This window comes from Nicrophorus vespilloides, unplaced genomic scaffold (assembly GCF_001412225.1).
Source record: "Nicrophorus vespilloides isolate i.1.1-1 unplaced genomic scaffold, Nicve_v1.0, whole genome shotgun sequence".
Taxonomy (NCBI): domain Eukaryota; kingdom Metazoa; phylum Arthropoda; class Insecta; order Coleoptera; family Silphidae; genus Nicrophorus; species Nicrophorus vespilloides.
This window is the reverse complement of record NW_017099768.1, coordinates 7,263-27,322: the sequence shown is the minus strand read 5'-3', so window position 1 is coordinate 27,322 and position 20,060 is coordinate 7,263. Positions and strand designations below refer to the sequence as shown.

The window sequence follows — 20,060 nt, the reverse complement described above, 5'->3', positions numbered from 1 at the left end:
CATTAACTTCGCATACATCTCCATCGTAACGTAAAATTTGAATATTCAATTATTGTTTTTTTTTTTAAATTTATTATTAATATAATAATATAAGAACGAAATAGTAACTTAATTATTGTATAACAACAACACAACATTTGTTCCCATCAAGAAATATACAAATATGAAAACATAATTATGTTAATAAATTGGTGCAGCCGTTAATTCCAAGCTTACTGTAATCTCTAACATAATTAAACCTAATCCAAAACAAGTCGGAATGTACGTAGTTTTTTTTCTCTTCTCGATACTGAAATTACGTTTATTATTACTCATTTTCCAGTGTTAGCTGCAAAACTGTTAAAGATTATTTATTTATATATTCCTCGGTAAGTGTTTCTTATTACATTCGTCTCCACCTTTTTCTTTCCACTGGTCCGAGGTGAATGTGTGAATAATAAATTTCGATGCATTCCGTAATTTCCATAATTTCGTATTTACGAGGATGAGAGTCGGGGGGTCAAGAGACAGCCTCAAAATAGGCGAAGCCAAGCATCCATTCACTGGTAGAGGAGCGGAGCGGATCCTCATCGGATATCTCGATCCGCTCATTTGCATACTACATTTACTATTTTCTACAGAATGTATCGCATCGATGAAATATGGAATGCCATCATCGTAAATAACCGTTTATTTATCCACTGTTTTCTTCACAAACATTTTATATATATATATTTTTCTTCTTCAAATCTTTAATTGGTACCGGATGAACGACGATCCACCTCGCTCGAATCGAATGTGTCATCCGGATCGCAATTAATTCCACAAGAGAAGATAAATAAATAAATAAGTATCGTTCTTTACGTTTCCCCTTTTTCCCTCCAGTCGGTTTATCTGCTTTTGTTTAATTAACGTCCTCCGACCGAAAATTCCGGGCGATCCTCATGCACCCGGTTTACCCATTCGGTATTCTCTCGCTCATTTATTTTTCGTCATTTCACCCAATTAATTTTAATATAATTGACTTTCGGTTTCCATCCGACGGCGCTGCATTTCGTTAAAAGTCCAGACTCGAAATATTCCAGCAATTCCGGCCGGCCGGCAACAATGCCACTCCGTCCGTTCATTGAGACGGAGACAAACAAAAGGACACAACGAAAGTGGAAGATTGAAAGGGGGCAGAGAGTGAGAGAAGCTGCTGGGATGGGCGGATTCGGAGATAATCGGGATAAGCGGCTAAAGCAAACTTTTCTCACGGTTTTACTTCATTCGATTTTTTTTTATTGTTTACCTCCTTCTTGTTTCATACACATTCGGGTCAACATAATTCGTCTCCTTTCATTCATTTTGATGACTTTATTAATTCACCGTTTATATCTAATCTTCAAATGATTGTACAAATCAACACGCGTTTCTTCAGCACTTGATACAATATTCTTTGGTATCGTGACTAAAACTAATTAATATCTTTTGGATACTGATTTAGAAAACTGAGAAATGAAACATTCACAATTTCAATATAATTTTTGCTAATTTTCGACATCGAAATAGACCAATACATATTTGCTGTGAAAACAAAATTTTTGTGTACAGAAACGTTTCCCATTCAGCGGTTTTGCGGAATTAGAAAGCTTCGCCCGTCTGCTTCCTCGGCATATGCGAGTGCCTGATGAAATTACGAATGGTGGCTTTTCGCGGAATCCTCTCTAAAAAAAATTATTAATGAGTAAATAAATAAAAGAACTCTCCTCTTTCTCCCCATATCCTGAATTGCGATGTGAATGAGCGAGTCGCGCATGTAAATTGAACTTTGCAGAGAAGATCTAATTAAGCTTAATTGACCGGGGGTTCAAAGTGCGTCCAAAGACTTAATTGGTCGGTGTTTGTTTCATATATATATTTTTTTTTTGTTGAATTAAAATTGTATCTATTTTTCTCGGCTGCCTCCTGTTCCGTTCCGAAAATATCCTGTGTCCCGACAGATTGGTGCATTAACTGTATTCTCCTATCGGATTCTTCGTTCCTCTTCCTCGATGCATGCTTCTATATATATAATATATTTGCGCCAATTATGTGAAGTCAAGCGACGAGACTAGGGACGAATAACAGCCATTAAATTCTTATCGACGTATCATAACAATTCGCAAACAGACGCAAATTGATTGCTAATTTGTAGCTTCGTGTACTTCCGCATTTGACATTCACATGCACACACAACAAGAGCTACAGTACACAAACAAATGGCGTTAGACATAAACAAACACTGGCCGAAGAAGAACACACTAACAAACTGTCCGAAGCGTGACTCGAAATATTATGCTGCATTTACACACACATTTTATTCGTGATTTCATGTTTGAGATTTTTTTTTTTTTTTGGAAATCATTCATTTACTCAGGAATTGTACAGTTAATCTGTTGGATTGACGATCATCTGCCCAAATGTTGCGTCACACTTGGTAATTGGAAAAGGTTTCGTGGATGGGAGGAAAACTAGAAACACGTCGTTAAGTTGTTTTCATGGTTTGATGGGAACAGATGCACCAGTTGTCGCGTGTGTATGTATGTATGGTGCAGTGATGAGGTCAATATCGAGGGGTCAGAACTCACTTTTAATTGCCCACAATAATAACGAATTGCTTAATTCAATATTACTTACTCATCCCTGTGGATAATTTCGTCATTTACGCGTTCATTCATTCATACACACATGCAGATAGAATATGTATATTAATTATAAACATCAAATTACACTTTAATCCTAACTTTAATCTTGTAACAAAAACAATCAACATAATTTATATTTGTTTCCATTCGATGAACGTTTTTTATATAATAAAGTTATCATTAAATTATTGATCCGGTTTAACTTCTTTTTTTTTTCAAAAACTAATTTATTATATGAATTAATCGATTTTAAGAGAGAAAACTATTTCAAGATTTGTAAATTAAGTTTGACATTTACAAAATATATAAAAATAATTTGCATGGAATTTAAAATGAGAATAATTTTTTTATAATTAATCTGAAATTTTATATAAAATTTATGACCTCGTAAATCAATATTGATATATAGTTCTGACATTTTAAAAATAAAAAAAATATAACTTTAAAAATAAATAATTAGTTTCGAAATAGTTTAGAATTTCGGAAATCACTTTGTTTCAGAAATATATCACATTTTTCAAAAGCTTTTTGGTCAATATTAATAGATGGAAATTATAGTGATTGTAAATAACACTTAATTGTCGTCTCAAATTGAACTTCGAGGCAACCTTTCATATTGGCATTCGAATTAAAACAGAAAACGAATCCTTGTAATTCCGATAATTAATAGCTCAGTTTACATCGTGTTTCGTTGTTATTTTTGTTTGTTTTCTTCTTCTTTCTCTTTTATTTATCCTTACTGCTGCCTTCTTATTTACAATATTTGATTGGAACAAAAAAGGTAAGAGATAATCTCTCTCTCGTTCTCGAAGATTAAACTAGGCATATTTCTCAATTAATTGAACGGTTCCTATACGTTCACCAAACAAACAAAAAACAGACAAGAAGAAGAAGAAAGAAAGAAAAAAAGTACGACACGACTCGTTGTTTTCTCTAATGGTCAATTCCTCTCGGTATTTCGTCCGGTTCTTTATCTTATCCCGTATTATATTATTACACTATAATATGATGAGATGTTCGCCTCTGTCTCTGTCCTCCTCATCAGCGTCAAACCATCTCTCGGTCTTCTCGAGTTTCCAATGTGTAACCAACATGTACATATCCATTACAAGGCATGTTTCATTAATATTTATAAATGTTAGATCACCGTTTGAGATGATCCCTGAAGATCCTCCAGATAAACCGAATTATTGCCGAACAATGAACGAAGCAATTGGTTATGTTTTCCGCTCATTTGTTTCTCCGAGGTGTTTTGTTTTCGAAGCGCAAAGAAGAAGAAGAAGAAGAAGAGGTGAAAATGCAGAAGGGAGAAGGAGGCGAAGACGTTGTTGCACATTTTAAAAGATCTAAATTTATCTTCGATAAGACGGTGTACGCTACGCTACGTACGTAGCGTAATTATAAATAGATCTCCTCTGGTAACTTTTAAAAACGTGCTTCGCTCTGGTCTCTGTGCCAGACCTTGAATGAGACCATTAATTATGGCTACAAGAGTTACGGTTTAAATCGAGAAAACTTGTTAATTACAAAAGACCTCAGAGATCGCAGTCTCTTTCTCTCTCTCACTCATTCGCTCTCTCTTTCCTAACAACTGCAAGAACAACGAATTTAACAGGTTGAAGCAGGAGCGAACTAGTAAATAAGAACCACTAAAAACTATTAACATTTAAATGCCCAGTTTATGGGGCGACTACTAGGGAACTAATTAAAATGAATAAATGGATGATGACATTTTTTTGGTTCTGCACTGGAATGCACGATAATCTCGCTTTTACTCGCACACCAAAACCGGATCACGTTTGATTTACAAATTTGACATTTTGCAGAAAAAAAATAAACTTACATACTTTGCATGCATTTATTTCATTTGGCTTATGAGTTACGCTAATAATGTTTTAGCTTTTAAGCAAACATTATATAATATTAAACTAGAACGAAATACATAACATTTTATAAAATCAAAATAATGATACCTTTCCAACGCTTTTTAAGAATTTTAATACCTTTAGAGATATAATTTTTGTCTAAATGTATTGTGTTCTACAGATTTAGAAGCAGGAACATTCAGAGAGGATTTTTTTATATAGCAAGGTGGCGAGGTTTTAATCATTAATCACTTAATTTTTATTCATAAACAACACCAAATAAGGAAACATATTGAATTTGCCTAATTAACGATAAAATTACGATATAATCAAATAAGCACTTTCTAATGGAATCAAAATTTAATTACGTTAGCACGCCAAAACCGAATGCTAAACCATACTACAATATTAATTTGTTAAGATCAAATGAAACCGTATACAATATCTGTTGTAAGTTGCGTTTGTAATTGCAGTTAAAAGATAAGCAACCCCCTTCTATTGGTGAAACGAATCGAGGTAGTCGCCATGGGGTCACAAGTTCATAACCCACTTCGATCTGGTCGACCGTTAGGTAAAATATTGAATATTAAACGCGAGTTCCAGCACGAACTCAAATCCTCTCCGCTGCTAACCTTTTTCTTCCCGCACGCATCTTCAATCCACCCGAAAGACAGAGAGATGACCTGCAGCACTTGTCCACAAAAAAATAAAATGAAAAAAAAAAATACGGGGAAACGAAAGAAAGAACTTGAATTACAAAGCAGTAAATCACAAGGCAATTAAAATAATTGAGCTGAGCGCTTTTCATTTTAGTTTTCCACCTGGGGAGCCGTTAAAATACCCCCCTCGTACTCACACGAAAAGAAAAAAAAACAAGTCAAGGACAGTCTTGGATTCGCCTTGAGGAAATCCAATAATAAATGTATTAGCAATTTCCGGCGTTGCATTTCCAATGAATTAATAACCGACGTGAATTGATTGATCTCAATTCGATTTCATCATCTAATCAACAATTTTTTTTTATTTTTGGCTATGGGCCAGTAATAATGTTAATGGTAACTCGAAAATTGGATTTATTTTTATTACATTATGTCTTAACAATCGCTACGAATCGCATCTGGCGCTTCGTAAACCTAATTTAATCTTGGCGATTGCTGTGAGATAGATTTTTTGTAAATGTTGGAGAGGAGTTTACGGTTTATGCTTTGGTATCGGTTGTGTTTTTCGAACGAATTTAATTGTGCGTTTGGGTCGTCCAAAAATAGATGCGATGATGATGCTGTTGATGGATCGCGAGGATTTGTGGCAGACGGCAGACACAGAGGAGACGACCGGACATATGCGAGTTTCGTAAGCTCGGCAGAACGTGCCGGTTTTATTCTCATTTTAATGTTTCACACATAAAATTAAAGGCACACACGATTCGGCCTCAACGAAAACAACGAGGGATGTGCAAGTGGGAGAAGAGCTATTTTTGTTTCGTTTCCATGCATATGTAATCTTCATTGCAACATATTTCGCAACCGTTTATTTATTGACTACAATATAGAATATTTGTTTAATTATTGACTAGTTTCTAATTGTTTAATTAACTTTTAGGTATGGTTGGATGATGTGTGTTTAGTTAAATTTAAAAGGTAGAGACAAGTACAAGAGATTAGGTGCTGTGGACCGGACTTGCACGTCTCTTTCAGTTTCCGAAAGGCCATTAAGGTTACTGTACTTCGTGCACTTGACGCTGAAGGAATTCGGTCGGAAGGGGGAAGGGAGAAACGTTTAGGATATTTTTGTGGAGGCAACTTAAGATGCCGATGTGATTTATTGGATTCCGATCGGAATGGAAACGCGCATATTTATTGATTATTAAGTAGTTGAATGTCCAGTTAAAAGGACACGGCCGTGTAATTGCTTTATGTAACCGCATTGTTTCGCGTCCGACTTAATACTGGACGTTAATTAAAAGCGTGCGTTTCAGAGCTGGAGAAGAAGGAAACAGAAATAAAACGACGAGAAGATATAAGACAACATGAAGAAAAAAAAATCAACAAAAGAGCGGAGTGAAAAATTCCACCGTTTCGACCTCACCATTTCTTTTGTTTTTTTGTTTTGTAGAGAAAGAGAGATAGATACGTTATTAAAATAACAAAAATAAACGACGAAAAGAAAAAAAAAGTAATAACAACAACAAATAGTTGCATGAGGAACTCGAAGAGACTCAGAATGGGCGAGTTCACGAAACCCATAAAGAGGTCCAAAAACTATGAGATTTGAACTGGACGCTTACGGGCAGCAACGAAATTAAAACCGGCAATTTAAATTCTCCGTTTCATCCGCTAATTGCCTGACGACAAGCGTACAATTAACAATGTCTATTAATTAAAGTATCTCTTTTTTGCCATCTTAATGAACTTATGTTAACCAAACTTAAGCTCTATATTCGGTAACATTGTTCATTGCGTAACATAATTATAAACGCGATAAAAAAAAAGAAAACAAAACGGTGAAGACGAAGAGGAAATAAAAAGGTAATTTTTGATTATATGTAGATTCGTTTTATGACCGCGTAATTATTGGAAACGAATTCGTGGGACAAAAATGTTAATTAGAATTGGTTTAGTACAGTAATTCGAGCTTTCCGAGAAGGATCCCATCCGGAATGAGTATCGAAGAGGTTTTATTGCGTCGTCCACCAGTTTCCCTTTTCCGGCTCACGCTTGTAATTACTGGCCTCCCAATTAAAGCCATATTGCATTGGGGCCAATCCAATTTCCACCCAAATAAAAAGCTTAAATAAAAAGAAAACGTCACCCCATTTCCATAACCCGGCAATTAGTCTCGGATCTGCGTTTTCCGCTAAGTGGAAAGTTTAATTAGAAGAAAGAAAAATCTGATCCTAATTGAGATATTTTTTCTTTCTGTAATTAAAAATCGAGCATTCCTTGTGCCGTGTTGCTCATGAGGTCTTCGGTTCTCCGTCATCTCGCGAAACAAAGAAATTGTTTATGATTTACGATGGATGGTCTTTTGTTCTGCACAATGAGAGAGATCCACTTTTTCCTCCGGTGCACGCGATGAGGCAGCGAGGAAGAAGAACAAGAGTGTAACCATAACAACAGTAACAACGGCACAACTTTCTACTGGAATTATTAAAATAATTAAATAATAATGTTAGAGTGGAGAGAAAGAGAACGAGAGAGAGAAAAGAAAAAGTAGAAACGCTCGCATCAATCACTTAATGTCAGTTGTACGGCGCATTGCGCGCGGAATTTTCTAATTTAATAGGAACTTAAATTCTCTAAGACAAAAAAAAAATGAACGAACTGTAACGTTTCAATTCATGAATCGTTTGAGGTGTAAGTCATTAATAATGCGTTAATAACTTCGTCGATCTTCCAAATAAGAAAATCACTAATTACTCGGGTTATTTAATAATTCATATTTCGTTTTCTTTTTAATCGACTTTCATCCGGTCGAGCAGAAACAACTAATTTAATCGAATCATTTTACCGGTTTTATTTCCGTTAGATATTATCGATAATTCCATGTGATATATTTAACATTTAGTCAATTAAATACATTTGAAAAAACGGAATAAAACAAATTTAATTAAAGACATGTAATTTTAATACAAATTTAATTAAGTAATTAAATTTCTAAAATTAAAAAATATTAAAATAAACTACAATACATTTTCGGACAAAGTGAAATATTCAGACTGGTTATTATTATTTTCAGGAATAAGTGAAACGAAATGAAATAAATGTGATTGTGTAAAATATTAAATTAGAGAAATTTGTTGCGTTAGTTACTCATTGGTATCAAATAAATATGCATTTGAGCTAGAAGTCGTTTATGTTTGACATTGATAATTTGCATTAATTACGTTTATTTTTTCCCACATCAATTAGTTGGTAGAGGACATTTCAATTTGCGAGCGAAACACATTGCTCGTCTGTGAGTTCAGAACAAGCAATCTATAGGAATTGTTGAGAAACGTCGATGAATCTCCAAGGAATCGCGAATTCATATCGAAAGTGACATGAAGGTAAATCGCGGAACCTTTTTCCCACATTAATTAGATAATAGGTTTGTAATCGGTATCAGTTTCCCCATTTTATTTTGTTCGTTCATGCGTTCCTTCTGCTCTGATCCTTAAAAGTCTATATGGGATATTCGAGAGATGAAAGACATTAACCTTGGTTTCGTTATGGAGCAGCGGCGCGAGAGAATGCAGAACGAGTGTCATACATTTATTATACAAGCCAGTAAGTAAGCGAAGTACGTATGTGTGTATAATAAATGTATGTAATGTGATAATATTATAATAACGAAACGTAAACGGTTTTAGTTGGTGTATGTGTGTGTTGTGTGGATGAAGAGTGAGTGATTCGCGTTGGGTCGCGAGCCTTCGTCCCATGTATACAAGAGTGCGAGTGTGTCTCTTTGGCGAAGTGAATGGATGACATCATGTGTGTGTGAGAGAGAGAGAGAGAGAAAGAAGGACGGAAAGAGAGAAAGAGAAAGATCGGATCGAAAGACCCATGAGCCAGGCTGTGTGAGCCGCTGCGGTCAGCGTGGGAAAAAGCGCGGACGCAAGAAGTTGTATCATTGGTATTCCGCGAGTCGCGCCTCTGCTTTATATCGAAAAAGAACGAAACGAAAAAAAAAAAGGAAAAGAAAGGAAAAACAACGACAGCTGCATGCGCGAGAAGGAGAGAAGACGTTACGGTCATATTGGTGGCTGCTGGAGGTGAAGAGGTATATAGCTCCTAAGCAACCGACCACCTAATTCCGTAGACTTATTGTCTCAATTTCTTCGTTGGATGTCGGCGGAGCCCGAGGCGGCGCTTCCAAGTAGGTCTCAAGTCCAAGAGCAAGAATTTATTATCCCCTTTTGTCTCGCGTCGAATTACGCGCTTTCCCATATAATGTTCTTATTACGGGAGTCCCATTGATCGCAGGGGGGATGGAGGAAATCTATGAATCCGCTGGACAAGTACTCGGAACAAAGCGCGGAACCGGAGCAGCAGCAGAAGAAGTCTGATGGCACTAGCAGCGCACAGAGGAGTTGCAGCAGCAGCAGCAGAGCGAGAGAGGACCGGTCTCTCCTCTAACTTATATATTCCCGTGCTTAAGTGCGTGTACACAAGTCTACTTAGGATCGATTTAAGAGCATCGTTAGGCCTTTTATCTCGACTCGGAAGTCGGAATAAATTAGATCGGATTAAAATCTCCTCTGCTCCAAATTGCTTTGCTTTTCTTCCTCCCATCCTCCTGTCCGTTCGTCCTTCCGTACGCCAGGAACGGCGACGTCATTTTTTTTCTACGTGCGAATCGACCGATCCGTTCCATTATATGTCTATCGATGCGTTCGCTCTATCTCCACCTTCGGATCGAATCCAAGAAATACACACACACACACTTACACCAACGGCAGGAACGAATAATAATTCTCTTCATTAATGCACGATGACTTTGGCATTCGTTTGACTTTATGACTTTTACATTCTTTCTCTCAACTGCTGCTATTATCACTCTCCGTATTCCCTACTTCTTCCTCCAAGCATACACACATTTGTTTTTCCTACTCCTTCACTATTTATTTCATATTCCTTCTGCACTCCTCATTTGCCCACGCATACCGGCACGTGGTTTTCTCGATAATAATGCGACACGTCCTTCCAAAGAGGTCCACACACATTACATGCCTTTCTTTCACTTTTCAATCATAGAAATTAAAAACACACAACACCCATAGAATTACCTGAACAAGAAAAAATTACAATCAACAATGTTCGAACAATAGCTTTTTCATTTTCCATTCTTCACTAACCTCAATCTAATAACAAAGAGTTGGATCAAACAACAATTCATTTTCTTACCTACCAAGAGTCATTTCATCAACAAATTAACTATTAAAACCTGAGTTTTTTAATTAAGAAAATTCTCGATAAAGTTAACAGAATTTTTTTTTGAAAGAAAATAAACAAAATTATTTATTATATAATTAATTGTAATACTGTAATATTTATTTAATAAAATACTAATAATGGATAATTGTATTATAGAGAAGTGGTAAATGTTTGGCATATTAATATATGATGATTATGTGTGATGGCTGATTAGAAGTGATACTACTCGAAAGGAACATAACATAATTACATAAGCAATATTGGCTGAAAAGAAAATAACAAGTCATTTGAAACGGTTGAAATGATTAGAAACAAATAAGGAACACACAATGAGCAAATATTTGATTCGTCATTTCGAAGTTTGTAACATATATGTGATTGGCCAACGGATGTACGAACGGCTTTTGTTTCAGTCGCAGTCGACTCTAAATACAAAAGCGACGAACAAAAAAAAAATAATTGGATGCAACGATGCCGCCTCCGATAAAGTCAGGAGAGGTAAAGTCTTCCTTTCATATCTGTTGGACGTCCCATGGGGTCCCCAAGAGTCGTGATTACGAAACGGGTTTCGGGATTGCGAGGACATTGGAAGTTTGGTATGAAAGAAATTAAAAAAAAAAAACAAACTTACCGTCCATCTGAAGGTGAAGGGCAAAACGAGCTTGCCGCGCTCTGGATCGGCCAGGGAGAAGCAGTCTCGGCCCAGGACCGGGCTCGAGGTGTTCCCGAAGGAGCAGGATCCTGTACTGGTTACGTTGCTTTGGTACTCCTTCAGGCACAGTCTGAAGAAGGTGTTACATGGAACACGACCCGATTGGGGTCCGCGCCAGCAGCACTCGCCGTTCGAGAGTTCGCCCAAAGGATTGGCCATCTCCAGCACCTGCAGCTCGAAGAACCCGGAGCCGTGCGCGCACTGGAACAGATTAAACAAGGCGGGAAATTTAAAAATCGATCGCAATCTCTGCACGCATCTTTTATTCAGAATCCAGTTGAGATAAAACGCTCAGATCACACAAAGCATCTCTTGAAATGTTTTTTGTTTTATTTTATTTCCATCATTATATTTTAAAGCTGTAATTACAATATACTAGCTTTCCGCTTTTTGGAATCCTGTGAAAACCATAGCCAAGCATGGTTTGCAAAGTCTGCCGTTTGCTATTGACATGAATTTCAGGAACAAGTCAATATTTATTACTCGAACACAGCGATTAATTGAGCATAAAATTTCAATTAGGAGCGAATGGATTGCTTTTCTATGCAAAACGACCTACTTTTTTACTGTGCCGATGTTAATTTATTGTAATCGCTAAATATTACCAACTAAATGTCAATTAAACCAGATACCAATAACAATAAATACTCATTATTGAATCCAGTTAATCCAAACTCATACGCATTGAATCTCTAAACTTTCGTTTTTAATCCAATTACACATTAAAAATCACCTTTTATATACGATAATTACAAAACATTTAAATGACATAATATTATATCAATTTACTGAAGAAGATATAGCAAAGTTGTATAAGTTTTTTTTTTGTTCACGTTCTGTACTTCTTTCATTTTATGTGTGTTCACTTTACGCTTTTTTACCTTTTAATTATTTCTCTCCTTTTTAGAAAACCGCTTCATAAATAATTAATTTACATTCCTTTCGGACTTTCTTAACACAGCACACGGCGTGCACACACACACATACTCTTACCGGCCACGAAATTATGGATTTTACATGCACACATTACATTGCTCAAATATTTACAGGAATTTCGAACGCACAACGTGTTTCTTGTTTGTCTTGCCTTTAAAACATACAGCAGAACTAACACATATTGGAAATTGAATTAATCCATAGAAATATAAATGAAAATCTATCAATATTTTATTGAAAATTGTATAAAGAAAAGAATACTTTAGAAATGTGTTTACTTTATGAATTTTCATTGGATGTATGTAATTAATTAGTATAGAAGAAAAGCTTCGTGTATATTAAATGATTGCTATCACGGTGGTAAGGAATCATAGAAATGTTTGAATGTAACATTCGAAGATATTTGTTGATAAATCGCTTTCACGGTGGCACGGAATGCAACATTTATTTAAGCAGGTAATCTTGGGATAGGAAGTCATTCGTTCTGTTGAAACCACCTTAAACCGTAATCAGGAGATCCCGTGTGCAGATAAAACCCGCAACAGCGGAGAGAGACACTCATTTGTGCGTCTGTAATACATCAAAAGCGCAGACAACGGTTTATTCATACAAAAAAAAATAAGAGAAATAATAGAAATTCACAGAGAAGAGGAAGACAATGGTTAATTACCGAAAAATGCTCGCAAGCTTCTGTTCCGGAATAAACAAAACGAATAATTGGGAGCACTTGAAAAGGAAGTTTGATGTTAAACGGGTTAAAACTGTAATTACCAATTGGAAGTAAGTAGAATGCGAGGAAGAGTAAGAAAGATTTGGTATAAGAAGAGATGTTCGGGAATTATGCGTGTGTGTGTGGCGTGAATAAATTTTGAAATAATCTTTAAAATATGACTACGCCCTTCTGTCCACATAACTCACAATATCCCAAGCATTAAGGCATTAAAAAATGACAGTCGCATGATAAACGGCATCATTTATAAAAATCCCGAAAACCTCCTCTCCTCTCTCCAAAGTCCGAGTTGTGAACACCACACAGCTCGACTCATACCCATTCAATTGCGCGCTTCTTCTGCGTCCCATGATCCGGGCAATTTGGTATTCCGATTGGCAAATCCGCTATTCTTCGGATCACCATGTGGAATAGGTGACAGCCCAAATGCAAATCGCGTGTGTTTCGAATGAAAAGAGCGGAAAAGCGTTTCGTGGAATCGCGCCGTTACCTTTACGCGGAATCGCGGATTCCTCAGCATCGATTTTCAATTCTAAAAGCGTCCAAGATTTTTAGTGAACCCAACTCAATTGTTACGTTTATTTGTTGTTGCTGCTATTGTCATTATTTAGTTTGTTTTTTTTTTAAAGTGAGATAACAGCGATAAAGAAGAAGCTCTCTGAGTAAATATCCGATGCGGTATCTGCTGTGTGTGTGTGTGCATGTATGTATGTGCTTATTGACATTTGATATTAATATTAAAAAGAGTTTTTCCCACGTTTTGTTGAGAAATTATCCGAGCCAGATAATCCGCTCTCGCTGCCATCATCATCTCCATAGTTCTTTAAACTCTCTGCGCCTGACTCACACTCGTGACATGTGGAATTAAGCGAGAACAGAGAAGAAGAAAAAAAACGAGAATAAGAAGAAGAGGAGGCTATGATCGAAATTGATTGACGTGAGGTGACACGGCATCGCAAACAGTTAGAAGTACGTACAAAAAAAAATATAAATAACGAACAGAGGAAGAGAGGCAGATGGAAATATTCGAAGGGTAAATATTTGAGAAAACATCCTCGATAATAGAATAAATGCGTAGATGAAATCATTCGAAGGTATGTGCATGACGAAATATCTGAAACTGTAAATACTAATTCTAATATTTTTTTGTGTTTTTAATCAAATTCATACTTTTAATAATTACTTTAACTACACACACACATTTATGATAATTAAAATAAATTTGTTTGAATCTAAATATGTTCATAAAATATAAATTACTGATGTAAAGAAAAAAATACATAGTTAATTAAATTGTTGGTCCAAAAGTTGATCTGCACTAACTCAGCAGATAATTGATAAGTGCATTTTCTAATTCATTGTTGGTCAGGTGGATGAGGTTGTTGGTTCTAGGAATGTTGAGATTTGCAGACAGCGTTTCGCATAATTTAGTAGTGTTAATAATTGATATAAACTGGTCGTTTGCGTACATTTTATTGGCCATTAAATATGGCAAAGTAATATTATTGGAGCCGGCGTGTCCAGTGGACAGGCAATAAATCGCCGCGTTTTTACGCGTGCACCGTTTTTACTGGCCATTAATAGATAGATGATGATGATGATGCCCGGAGATCCGAAAGAATTGATGCTTGATCATCATCACCAGAAGGATGGATCTTCGAAATGCTGGTATTGCTGGTTGCGTGCTCAAGAATGAAGGATGGAACGAGACGCAGAGAAAGAGATGATCTGTAAATGGTGAGCTCGCTCGCTCCGTGCAACTCTTGCCCCATTATAATATTCGGACTAATCATACGGCATGAATAGAGACATTTTTATTTTATTGTATTGTTATTAGCCGGTCGTCGTGAGAGAGTTGCATTCATGTAATATAATCAAACATCCTTTCCGCTTCTTTAAAAGCCCCGTTGTTCTTCCACGCCGTATACGACGGACGAAAGAACAACAAAGCAATCGGCAGAACGCATTCACCTAAACCAATATTTGACAGGAAGCCGAATTTACACCCCCGTTCTAACGAGAGAAGAAGGAGGTCCCACATAATGGATGGAAGCGGTCCACCTTCTAAGGAAACGTAGCTGCTTCCTTCTTCTCCCAGCTTCTCAATTTACCATCTCCAAAAAGAAACACACATACAAAAATGTTTACGTTTAATGTCGCTATTTAATGAGCAGTTAACTTATCACTTGATTGGTTTTCCTTCTCAGGTGCATTCCGTACTTGAATTTCGAAAAAATAATAAAAATAATCATAAAAGAAACGCACACGACTATTTGTTTCTCTTTGGTGTATGTTGGGAAATGATTGGGTGTGTAAGGCAATTAAAATAATACGATTTGCATGCAATTATCATACTCTCACACACATGTAAGTATAAATAATAACGGACGATCACTCTGTTCTCAACTCACTACTATGTACACTTGGATAACCTGTTTTTCATGGTGCTTTATTTGGGTAACCCAACTAATTTGATTGATCCGAAAACCGCGCAGAAAAAATATTATTTCCTTCAGCTTTTATTACTCATTTTTTCTTCTTTAGCTCCGGTCGTTGTTTTATTTATCGAGCGGAGATTGTGTAAAGTGAGCGTGGGAACGGACGCTATCTGGATTTAAATATTGATAGCGCCGCCACTAAATTAGAAAATGGTCCTCGGGTTCGCTCGTTGTGTGCTCTCCTCGGCCCAACCTGTTTTCCTCTTGGTTTACTTCGTATAGGAGATCAGCCTCAGTCTCGGCCTCTTCCGCGCATCACGTCAATTGGATTGGTTTTCTGGAGTCGTGCCTCCATACTATGCGAGGAAGTCGCAAAGCCCGTAAAGTGGACATATTCCGTTACGGGGAAGAGGAAAACCGCACGATAAAAATAACAACGTAGGGCCAGTTTTCATACGCCAAACATGCACCTGAACTGTATACAATTACACTGATACTCTTCAGATTACTCATACTTAATTACATTTCACCTCAGATGTAAATTGGAAAATAGAAATTACTTTCAACTTTATAATGTTATATACACCAAATTGATAATATCCGTCCAATCATTTCTACTGTATTAGATTATACACTGTATTATAACTGTATTGATACTAGAAAATACTTTCAATTTAATAATTTACACAGAATAACCATATTCATATTTTTATAAAGATACTCAATTATATGGAAAAAATCAAATAATTATAAAATCTGTAATTTGATGTTTAAAGTAAAAGCAGTTGTACTCATGGATTTGAGTCATTATAATAAGACACTTCCGACCGTGCTGCATATTGTGACATGTGCTACTTATTAATGACAGAGTTCAATTGAAAAGCGCTGTACGGATTGGTTATGACCGGAATAGGAAACTGATTAAATCCACGATCATTTTTTTTATTGCATTTTGCTGCGTTTATTCGCCCAGATCGGAGAAAGACAATTTTCTCATGGCCCAAGTATAGATAGGCTATAACGACATGTGCGAGTAGCAAGCATATTCTAATGATTTGCATAAATTATCTCGCTCAATAAAATTACAATTACCCATTACAAACTTCATTTTTTTTGTGTTCTTTATCTCGCATTATTAATTCGCAAGTTATTGTTGCTCTATGTCTTTCATTTCCATTATTATTATTTTTTTCTTCAGAACAATTCTTCCGCTCGATGCATTCCGATCTAATTACGCTCCCGTAATCCACTTTGCATACACTCGAACGCACAATCCGAAACTCGTACATAACAAGCAACAATTTATAATTTATAAATCGACGCTCGGAATGCAGCGAAATCGATAACACAGTTTTCTAATAGATCGAATATTTCACTTGCCACATGCATTACTTAACTCTATTTTTATTTTTTTTTTGATACTGGATGATAGGCAAAGTTTGCAATGTGGATGTCATTCGGTGAGTGCTACCACTTTCAATTAAATGTTCGTTTCTTTGCCTGCAGGTATTCCGTAATAGACGAAAAGAACTCACTTTGCGGCACCGAAACAATAAATAAACACGAAAACTGCTTTAAACCAAATCATTTAAGTCTTTAAATCCAACCGGCAATTACGTGAAATGGGCCTCAATTTCGGTGGAAACCAGACTACTTTTTTTCTACAATTTCGATTAACTTCGTCTCCTCTTGTTCCCTTTCTGCTCCGCTCTTTTGTATTTACTTGTTCCACATAATATTATATTTGAGTTTTACTCCCATCGATAAGTTAAGACCGTTACGCAATTATATACAATCTAGGCTATTTACGTTTAACAACAAACTACTTAATAATACTTTATTTTTTATATTCGCTAACGTCTGATTGGTATATATACATAAAAACATTATTTATTTATATATATTTAAAATTATAAAAATAATTTTGTGTGAAATTTTAGTTTTCTCCTAATGATAATCTCTTACATCTACCTCTTAATCGCACCGTTTCTTCGCCTCTTTTTTGTTGTTGTTGTTGAGGTCAGGTCTTGCCGCATAAGAGTAAGAAAAAAGAAGAAGTAAAAAGAAGAGAAGTCAGGCGAGGAAAATAAAACGTTGGATGAGACGGGAATTAAACGGAACGAAACGTATAAAATTTATTAAAACAAAAAAAAAATAATAATAAAAGGCACGTCGCGAGAAGAAAACGATGAGAACAAGAGCAGAGGATTGGGCCGAACACACACATACACACAGAAAACGAAAATAAAAAGAAGTATAATAATAGCGCATTGCACGAGAAGTTTCATAGAAAGACTGGACGATTAAAAAAAAGCAGTAGTTGCTGCCGCCGTAATAATAACGCTAGAAGAAAGTCCTGACCAATTTAAAAGTTCTCTCGCAATTCAGAATAACGCTGTGGAACATCTAATTTCGTTTCATGGAATTCCACTGATTCAATATTTGACTATAATAATATCAAGAAAGATTATTCAACGATCTTACTTAGAATACCACTTTTTGTTGTTGCATTACTTACACACAATATTCTACAACGCGGGTATTTCATCTAATTAACATACTTTAATGGTGAACCACTTGAATTTCAAGAATATAAGTAGGCACTTGACTACAGGAAAGAAACATGTTCTGTTCACCCGTCTTGTGTTTCTCCTTCAAGATTATGAAAAAGGTTGTCTAAGAGAATATTCCAAACAGGAATCATTGTATCGAAAGACGCAGCATTGAAACAAAACGAATACAAAATTGTGAATTTCTTCAGGCATTGTTCTAAATGGGATTTGAAAGAATACAAAAGGGGAGCAAAGGGAATAAATATAAAGGTGCACTGTAATAGAATATTTTTGACTTTTTCTAAAGACCCCTCTCTCTTTACCTGCAAAGATTTATGTGCTCCTTTTTTTTTCTCTCTCATTGTCGATCTTTCTGTCGCTTTCAGGTTATTCGTAACACAACACATCTCAGACACGTGAATTTACTCTCGGTGTTAAATACTCGAGATGCCCATTTCGCTTAATATAGACTTCGAACTACACGCGTTCTATTCTAAAGATTCAGTAAATTTGTCAAGCGGCGAGATTTACAGCCGGAGTTATTCAGAAAATTTGAATAAAAATAGCGCATTGCGTAAATAATGATTATATTTACAAAACAAACTTATTGAAAATCTATTGAAGATTTATTAAATAAAAAAATCGAATAATTTACTAAATATTATAACATTAAATTTCATAATTTTATTTTAAATTTATAACGAAATAATTAATGATATTAATAATTGTTTTCTTTGTTAAATTTACAAATAGATTGAATTGAAGAATGAAAATCTTTTTCTTAATACTTTAATTTCATACCATTACTATTAATTTGAAGAGGAATAAACAAATATGCTTGTTATATAACTGATGTATGTATAAAAACATATTGACATAATCTATTTCTAAATATACATTAAATTGAATGATTGTTTGCTTTCTTTTGATTATGGTAAGTGAACGATGAGTTCTTTGACAGCTTAGTTAAATTTAGTTTTAAGTTATATAAGAATTTTGTATCTATAAAAACTTGTACAGTTAGTTTGTATTTGTACATTTTTATTTTTTATATTAATTATGTTCTTCTGTTGCAGATCTTATGGATCATCTTAGAAAGAAATGTTCATTATATGCTTCTCATTGCAATAACATTTATTACAATATTAAATCGTGTGATATTTTTCATGTTGTATATCAATTTCGAGATGTTTCTTCGATTTGAATATTTTATACGTTTGTTGGCTTTTGGGGCCGTGATGGATGCGCCAATTAGAAAGTAAATAGATGTACGTAAAAGTGATGGTAGTTTACCTGCAGTAAGTTAAGAAGCAAGAGGAAGAACTGTAATAAATATCCATGGGTCATGGTCCTACACAACAATCGCCACATTACACTGCACATCATCACAATACAGCCTCATCGAGGGTTTTATAAACCGTGGGGGATGAAAATATTTTCCTGCCGGAGGAGAGAGCACTTCGGGGAGGAGGAGTGTAGGCAACAGCCAGATGACCAAAGTCGAAATGTTTTCGGGGAGGTCTTCTTTGACGTCGTCTTAGTCGTATTTCAAATGGGGTGATTTGCAAGCGTGCGTCGACCCATGATGTCGAGATGAGGACTGAACTGTTTGTTTTTGGTATCGATGGTTGCTGCTACTGTTGTGTTATTGTTGTCGTCGTCTGTCGCCGGACGTCGGGACGCGGTCGTCGTTACGAGAGCGGCGGGATAAGCGAGCGACGTGCACACGGAATTGGAGCCGTGTCGGTACTGAAGAGCGGTCGGAGCCGCGGGCGCACGCGGCGGCCACCCCGCCTCCTTCCCCAGCGGGCCCCGCCGTGTATGCATACGCTCGGATGGGGGGGACCCCCTTCGCTCCTCTTCATCTTCATCCTCATCCTCCACCTACCATCTCTTCATCCGCAGCATCATCCACAAACACGCCGCTCCGTCCTCCTCTTCCTTCGCATAACATTGTACGTTCGCAGCATCCACTAGAACCACCACCATCAACACTGCTGCACCGAAGAGCATCCTCGAACGACAGGTACCATCCGCCGGCCGCACGGCAGCCATCCAACGAGGAGAGAAATTGCTTTTGGACCATCAGGAAGCGCATATTTTAATTCGCCCATCATCGGTGCGAAAGAGACGGAGCGAACCCTTAGGGTTTTTTTTTAAAGAGGACGTTCACCCGAAATCAATATACCTTCTTCTCTCAATTTCCACCAATAATTTTAGTTGTTTTTTCAATGGTTTTACAACACGCAACCGGCGATTTCGATGCTACG

General features: G+C 36.3%; 1 protein-coding gene across 2 annotated transcripts in view; it reads right to left on the bottom strand.

Moving 5' to 3' along the window:
* LOC108565548 (protein jagged-1b) overlaps positions 1-19,527 on the bottom strand; it is a 49,196-nt gene extending 29,669 nt beyond the window's left edge. For both annotated transcript variants that reach the window (XM_017925075.1, XM_017925076.1), the window contains exons 1-2: positions 19,084-19,527; positions 11,054-11,335 (exon numbers count right to left, since the gene is read on the bottom strand). In XM_017925075.1, the coding sequence (XP_017780564.1) occupies positions 11,054-11,335; positions 19,084-19,176 (375 nt within the window). In that variant the 5' untranslated portion in view covers positions 19,177-19,527. The remainder of the gene's footprint in view (positions 1-11,053; positions 11,336-19,083) is intronic.
* Between the last annotated feature and the right edge of the window lie 533 nt (positions 19,528-20,060).